At 51.3% G+C, this 7,360-nt stretch overlaps 1 protein-coding gene across 1 annotated transcript; it reads right to left on the bottom strand.

Annotated features, from left to right (window-relative positions):
* Positions 1–3,739: 3,739 nt before the first annotated feature.
* Positions 3,740–6,894, bottom strand: LOC143159092 (left-right determination factor 2-like). Its single transcript, XM_076335571.1, has 4 exons — positions 6,630–6,894; positions 5,473–5,707; positions 4,395–4,634; positions 3,740–4,079 (listed from the first exon to the last, which is right to left on the bottom strand). Exons 1-4 carry the CDS (start codon positions 6,892–6,894, stop codon positions 3,740–3,742), a joined length of 1,080 nt encoding a protein of 359 aa, XP_076191686.1.
* Between the last annotated feature and the right edge of the window lie 466 nt (positions 6,895–7,360).

Below are 7,360 nucleotides of genomic sequence, written 5' to 3'. Positions count from 1 at the left end.
CTTAATGTGAACAGCACATACCTCCTTCTCCTCGAGTACCACGTGGGTGCTCTGCGCTTTCAGTAGTGCAGGAGGATGCCCAATGTTTGAATGCTGGTTTTGCCCTAAAACACCTTTACATTTTTTGAAATCGTTTCTGCTTATATGTGGTTCATTACGCCGCTGCACTGCTCTTCCTTTTTTTTTTTTACAGCACAACATAAATATTAATGCTGAACCACGCTGCTGCCAGGTACGTGAGATGTTCTGCCTTTCCTCAGAGACTGTGGTGCCGCTCAGACGGAAAGGATGACGTGACAGCTTGACAGCCTTTGTATGCGTTACAAGTTGTACCAATATAAAAGCAGCAAGGTAGCACACAGAAGGTATCACAGCAAACGCAGCCTGGATTGAAGATGACAGGCTGGGAGATAATTCCCTGCAGCACTGGCTGATGGCTGAAAAAGCCCCAGGTGTGGCAGTATTTCATCCACAGCCTTCTGCCTAGGAGTTTGTGCTGTAGAAATCTCTGGAGCCTTCCCCACATCAGCCCGACCTGCGAGCCTGCTGCATTTTCACTGCAGCGCCAGCTGGAGTTTGAGGAGTAGTGTCCTGTCCCCCCAAAAGTGGGGAGTCTCAATCCAAATGTGGGTTAAAAACTAGCCTCAGCATCCATCATACCGAGGCAATAGCACAACCGGTTAATTTTTAATTAAGAAGCTTAATTTTTCAGCCACTTTAACAGATGACGGTGATGCTGTGCACAGAGTCAGGGTAGGGAGGGTCTGGGCGATACCGGGAGTCCCCAGGAGGGACGTGGGTACAGACTGCGGGCACAAAAAGATGGGGACGTGAGATGCCAGACATGGGTGTTAGCGATGCCCAGCCTGGTGCGTAGACACCGGGGCTATCTGTGCTTATAGCCTTCTATAAATCGCCTCTTCCCCAGGCCTCCGCTCTGTGCTTACCACTGGCCGCACGGCCCTGGACGGCCCCACACAGTGGGCTTGAGGGCTGTGAACACAGAGGGGCGGTGGGACTGAGGAGGGAGATGCCGTGACACCTGTGCGGCTCCCCTAGCAATAAATAAATATCCGTGCTGGCGGCAGGGCCGGCAGGACTTGATTGGTGACAGATTTGTGCCCTGTCCCTGCACTGCAATACCCACAGTTCTCCCCACAGTAAGACGGGGTCTCCTCGGCCACCGCTTCACCCCTCCCCATCTGCAGCTGTCACACACGTCCACACAGACCCACCACTCGCTGTTATGTACCTTGCGTCCACAGGAAGCCAGAGCAAAGGGAGCCGGACACAAAGCAGGGGGAGCTGGACACGGTGCAGGATCCTGGCGGAGAGGAGCAGAAGAGGGCTCAGCCCTCGTCCATCCCGCTGGTCCCAGCCCCGCATCCCTGCTGTGATGCTCTGCTCCCCGCTTCCCGCAGCAGCCTGGTCCCGATTTCTCCCAGGCCTGGGGGATGATGTCCGGAGTCCAAGGGCTGGAGGGAAGCCAGGGTTAATGCTCTTCATTCTCGGGCGGGAACCAGTTCAAACACTTTCTTCCCCAGAAGTGTGTGGATAAATCGACCGCTTTGTTCTTCATGGTGATCACTGAGTTCATGGCCTTCAGGCTATGCCCTGCCCTGAGCCAGGGTGGAGAGGAATTGGGGCTGAATGCCAATGTCATTAAGATAGATGCTACGTAGTCATGAGACTACTTCCTTCATGAGAAGGAAATGGCCAGAGATTGATCCGGCTCATCCAATTCTGATTCCAGTAACCCATGGTGCTGTAGCCCAGCACTGGTGACTGGTGAGTCTGTGCTTCTTCTTAAAGCTCTTCTTTCGCCACAGACGTTTACGCAAGTGAAAGGTGCCAGCTTACCCAGGGGCCAGCGGTGATGGCAGGGTTGCCTGGGTGACCTCAGACCTGGAGTCCTGCAGGGTAGCAGGGACACTTGACATCTCAGCCTTCCTGATGAATGACCCCAAGCCACCGCAGAGTCCAACGGGTCCCTCTTTTCACCTGGTCCATGGCCCATGGCCACCTTGTCTAGCCAGACAAACTCATTTCAGAGTCCTCCCACCAGCAGCGGGTTCAGCCAGGGCCTCGGGGACCACGTCCCACAGAGATGGACAGCAGTGACCAGCCACCAGTATCTCAGTGGTGGCTGGTCCGAGGAGAGGAGCCTGACACCAAGTGTGGAAATCATCATCATTGCTGACACCCTGGCCAACAGTTCAGTACAGTTCAAAAAGGGATTAAACCACATTATCATTGCTTTTCTCCGGGGGACGTGTTGGTCAGATGTCCATAAGGAAGGGTCAGGGTTAAAACGCTTCACCTGTGAAGGGAGGAGGGGGGAGGCAGCTCATCTCTTTCTGCACCACAGCTCCAGTTGATTGCCTGCAGGTTCTGGCACTGCGCTGCTGCAGCTCACACGGAGAGCATCCCCTCTTGCCTGTCAGATATGTTTCTAGGTTTTCTCTTTAAGAAAGTGTTGGCTTAAACTCCGCAGCAGCTCAGGGAGAAGCGCTGGTGGTGTGGGCTCTGTTCCTCCTGCCGATTCAGCCCAGACCCAGTCCCTCCCTGAGTAGATAAGCTTTACCAGAAGCAGGCAGGATCACACAGGTAACTGAGGAGAGCTGTTACTGTGTGCATGTTTGTAGGAGCTGGGCACTGGGGTACATTCAGAAATACGACACATTTTTCCCCCCCACTTTTAGACCTAAGAATAAATATAAGCAAACACATGGCTACTTTAATAATTGTATTTTATTGTTTCCTTGAGTTTGAAAGCACATGAAACTTGGAAAATATCCCTAAATTGAGATAACTAATACACAACCAGAAAAATAAGGGTCTGATTCTACAAACTGTTACTCACGCGAGCAAACCTAAGTCCTAGTATTCTCATTGACTTCAGGACTCTAAATTCTGCCTAAAACTGTACTAAGCCCATCGTGCAGAGGCCAAAAATATAATCCTTTGAGATCCAGATAATATTTTATGTATGTGTATATATGTATACATGCATACGATACATACACACATATATGTTCCTTTGAGCTCTGGACAATATTTTATGTACACATATGTATGTATGTAGACAATATGTATATATCTAATACGTATGTAGACAATACATACATATATTCATATACTATATATATGTACGTGTGTGTGTGTGTGTGTGTGTGTACAATATATACATGTAAGTGCTTCTGCTCTACAATTCACCATAAACACGACTTGGACAGACAAGGACCAAAACTTATGAAACGCCATGAGTCTAAGAATGAAAAGCTGAACCCACGCGTTACTTCTTCACCTGGCAATGATCACTCCTCCTTTGCCCGTAGCTGTTTGCAGTACTCCCGGGGTGGGGACTAAAATAAATTGGACGCAGGTCCATCAAATGCAGTGAAATTTGGCTAGCGTCAAGGGTCCTTGAAAAGCGTTAGGCTCCATAGGTACCCCTCACATAAGTATGTGTGAAGACAGATGCTCCTCTGAGCCCGTCTATATGGACAGTGCCTTTAAGTACACCCTCTCTGCAGGGTAGCAGGGCAAGTGGGAGAGCCGCAGCCCCAGCTGCTGCCAACCCTTGCAGGCGGGTACCTGGGGGTCCCCCCAGACCTTTATTGCGGTCCCAGGGCTGGGGACTGGGGTGGCTCTGGGCAGGTCTGCGGGGAATCGGGGGACTGGGTGACATCCCACTCTCCCCGTGAGAGCCGTGGGTCCCCGGCTGGCCGCCTGCATCTCACACCAGCGCCATGCCGTCCGTGATGCAGCTGCACTTCTCAGTGATCATGTTGGGAAACTCGGCTGCTTCGATCTCAGTGCGGTTGCCCCTTTTGACGAGGTACATCATGGGGAGCGGGGAGCTCTCTGCCATGGCGCAGGCACGCTCCCCGTAGCTGAAGCGCCGCAGCGGGCTGGGGGGCTGCAGGCAGCCCCCCGAGCACCGGTAAGCCTCGTACCCTGCCGGCTCGATGATCCAGTACTGCGTCCAGGCAAGCTCGCGGAAGCTGATGTAGTGTTTCTGCCGGCAGCAGGTGGACTTCCCCGGCACTGCCTCCTCCTTGCAATCCCCGGGGCCCCTGCACACCGAGGGAGAAACAAGAACTGATGGCGTAACTGGAAACCGGGAAGGTGGGAGAAATAATCCCCCCTGTTGATAGCATAGGCGGGCCCTGAGACGTGAAACTTGGACCACGCTCGGGTTTCGTTTGAATATTCAGGCAACAAATATGGGAAGAGGACAGCTGTGACTCAGCAGCAACTTTCTAACTCCTCCATTCACAGTGGTTTACTTGCGAGGGCAAGAGCTGCGTGCCCTGGGCTGGCACACGCAGTACAGTAATTCAGGGGCAAAGTTACACTGGAGACACTACAGATACAGGTTTCACACGTACCCATAGTCTTCCAAGTCGAGGGTGTAAAGCACCAGTTCAGGTTTGCCTAGGGCTTTATCCTTGGGGTCCTGAGAGGTGAAACGCACGGCTTTGGCCATTTCTGAGGCATGGCTGCCTACCCTTTCTCCTTCAATCCAGACCTCCAGGAACATTGGCTCCCGCCTCTTGTTTCGCAGCCAGTAATGCACGGCTTGCGTCACGTCGAAGTTCTTCCAGCCTGACTCGCGTATGGGAACCAGCCTGCGCGACAGGGGCTCGGCATTAGAGAAAAGCCCGTCAGATAAAGCCCCGGCTCGCAGCGCTGTTATTGCAGCAGAATAATTTGCTTCCTGTAGATCGTCATGTGCCTTGATTACACAATAATTTTTGCTGAGCGCTCTGGGCAAGCAACCATGGCAATTAACTCACACCTCAAAAAGAAGCATGCCGATCTAGCAGACACTGAAGGGCTAAATAAAACCCTTTGTGCATGCTCGTGTCAAGGTATTCATTCACGCTCATACAGAAATATGGCGGTGCAGGATTATATGCAGCCTCAGTATTAGTGACGACAGCCCAGTAAACACCACTACGCCCACCTGCTCCTGTCCTAGCTGTTTTAGGGCCGTAAGTTTCTACCCACCCAGAAAATTGGTTGGATGTCTAATTCTGCCTTCAAGGGTTGTAAAACTTCCACAGAGCTCAAGGCTACAGAATCAGATGCTTTTTGCATAATTTACTTATTCAAACCAGCTAATGAAATGGCCAATGGAAAGAATGCCAGCAGACAGTAACCCATGTGAGTTAGAGAGTGAGAGAGAAGTGAACCAGGTGGAGGGGTTTAGAGGGGAAGATCTAGCAGTACATGGCATCGTTTGACACAGAAATAGATTATTTCAATGAATCATCATATATTGCAGTCTTAACCTAATACCTGCTCTTACAAACTCATTCTGGGTTTAGAGGCTATAGAGCCTGATTCTACAGACATAACCCCATCAGACTGACCGGAGGCACAAACACATGACACCCAAACACAGCCCAGAGGACCCAAACCCCGTAACTAGAGTCCTGCTTTCAGGAGAGGTCCCTTTCTTACCTGGAGTCTATCAGGGAGGTCCTGTTGGTACCATCGTGCTGCCGTTGCACCCAGTACACGCTGACTCTGGCGTTGGAGACGGGCCTGTGAGACTGCTTGGCAGGCAGGTTTGCTCTGTCCAGAGGCTTTTTGAAGAGTTTCAGTTCAGCCATTGTCACTTCGCTGTTTTTAGGTATTCTGCCCTCCATGTCAAAGATCAGGTTCTGGCGTGTGGTGGTGTCAGAGTAGAGGACTTCTCCTGCCATGCCTGTGCACGTTGGGAACAAAAAAGAGAGCCTGTCATTGCCATTCTGTTGAGCAAAGCCCCCACACTTCGTCCACAATTATCATCACAACACACTCCTTCCACGCTCCCATATCCAGCCCTTGTGCCAGAGACAGCCACTAAACACACCTTTTCTAATGCATACTTGAATCAATGCCTTGCAAATGCCCTAATTCTTCTCCTGTGTCTGAGTCTCTGCAAGCTGGAGGAAAGAAATCTCCTATATAATTTGACCCTAAATTGAGCAAACCCCAAAAGGGGTTTGCGCATCTCTCTGTGCCAGCACTGGGCATGAAAGCAGGAAACTGCACCACTTGCAACGAAAAAGTGTTTTCACTTGCTGCCCAGGGTGCTATGTATGTCTTTTGAAAGTGAAACAAGCTCTAAGTGTCCTGGTACAGACACCATTGTGTCCGTACAGCTGATTTCCTCCTTGATATTTTTCCCAGACAAAAAAAAAAAAAAAGACTGAAACATCCTCAAAGAGGAGTGATTCCTGTTAGAGGACTTTCTGGAGGTTTGACCCAAAACCTGCAAGGTCTGCACTTTTTACTGACCTTTTTTTTTTTTTAACATCATTTTTCCACCTGCCCAAAATGTTGCCTGGGTACCAAGGCTTTTCTCTTCTATCAAGCTCCAGCAGCAGCCTGCCCTTTGCAAGGATTGTGGGACCCCCTCTCCAGGTGCAAGGAGCCACTAGTGCATGTTAATCTTTAAGATGCTGTTACACACGGCTCTTCTACCCAGCTCAGGTTTGGAGCCAGACCCAAACCTCATTCCCGCCGTGGGTTTGCCTCTGCCTGTCCTGCGACCCGCCGGGAGAGCGTGGCAGCTTCCCCTGTCAGCGGCACAGCGCTTTGTGAGTTCCCGACAGCGACGGCAGAAACGTTACCTGCGTTGCCAGGGATCCCCCTGAGGATGCCGGCCAGGCTCGGCAAAGCTCGGCGCTTCACCCTGTGGCGCTTCAGCATGGAGATGTATTTGTTCTTTACATGGTCTGGGATAACCAGATCCACCAAATCTCTCTTATGAAGTTTAGGGACCTCAGAGAGCCCCAGCTGCTTCAGCAACACCTCCTTGAACCCTTCCTGGGTAAACGCTCGGACCGTGATGACCAGGCAGAGCATGCAGAGCATCCAGACGAACCTCACGTCCATCCTCCTCTGTCGGCGAAGCAGCCGCCTGTCCAGCAGAGATGAAGGGGGGATCTCCCTGGGCTGCTCTCAGCAGAGATGCAGTCGCAGGCTGCCTGAGCAGGACGGAGGTCCCCTGTGCCGGGGTTTTATAGCCAGCCTCGTCCCACTGGCACAACAAATTCCACAAGTGGGGACGAAGCAGAGGACTTAAAAGGATCACTCCCCCGTCAATAGACACATGCCAGTTTAACACCTTCATCTACCACAAAGTTAATACAAGAAGGTTTAGGGGAGCTTCCAGATTCCTTCATGGGGAAGAAGTTTCCATCCTTTTTAATTCCCTGTAAACTTTTGCCCAGAAAACCCCTGAGTGATCAGTGTCTCATGTTCACGGTCAGGGAGGAAACACATCTGCAGAGTACATTGCTTTATGTACTGCACCATACGATTTTTAAAGGAAGCGTCAATCTTCACCGCAGGGGACTTG

Source organism: Aptenodytes patagonicus, chromosome 3 (genome assembly GCF_965638725.1).
Source record: "Aptenodytes patagonicus chromosome 3, bAptPat1.pri.cur, whole genome shotgun sequence".
Classification (NCBI taxonomy): domain Eukaryota; kingdom Metazoa; phylum Chordata; class Aves; order Sphenisciformes; family Spheniscidae; genus Aptenodytes; species Aptenodytes patagonicus.
Note: the sequence above shows the minus strand (reverse complement) of the source record. Positions and strands in the feature narration are given on the sequence as shown.

What these genes read in the sequence shown, in the direction of transcription:
- LOC143159092 (XM_076335571.1), bottom strand. Translation starts at nt 6,894, where the DNA reads ATGGACGTGAGGTTCGTCTGGATGCTCTGCATGCTCTGCCTGGTCATC. An exon ending in GGGGATCCCTGGCAACGCAG is followed by an intron (nt 5,708 to 6,629) that starts GTAACGTTTCTG and finishes GCATGGCAGGAG; the next exon opens with AAGTCCTCTACTCTGACACC. An exon ending in CTCGACTTGGAAGACTATGG is followed by an intron (nt 4,080 to 4,394) that starts GTACGTGTGAAA and finishes CTCGGTGTGCAG; the next exon opens with GGGCCCCGGGGATTGCAAGG.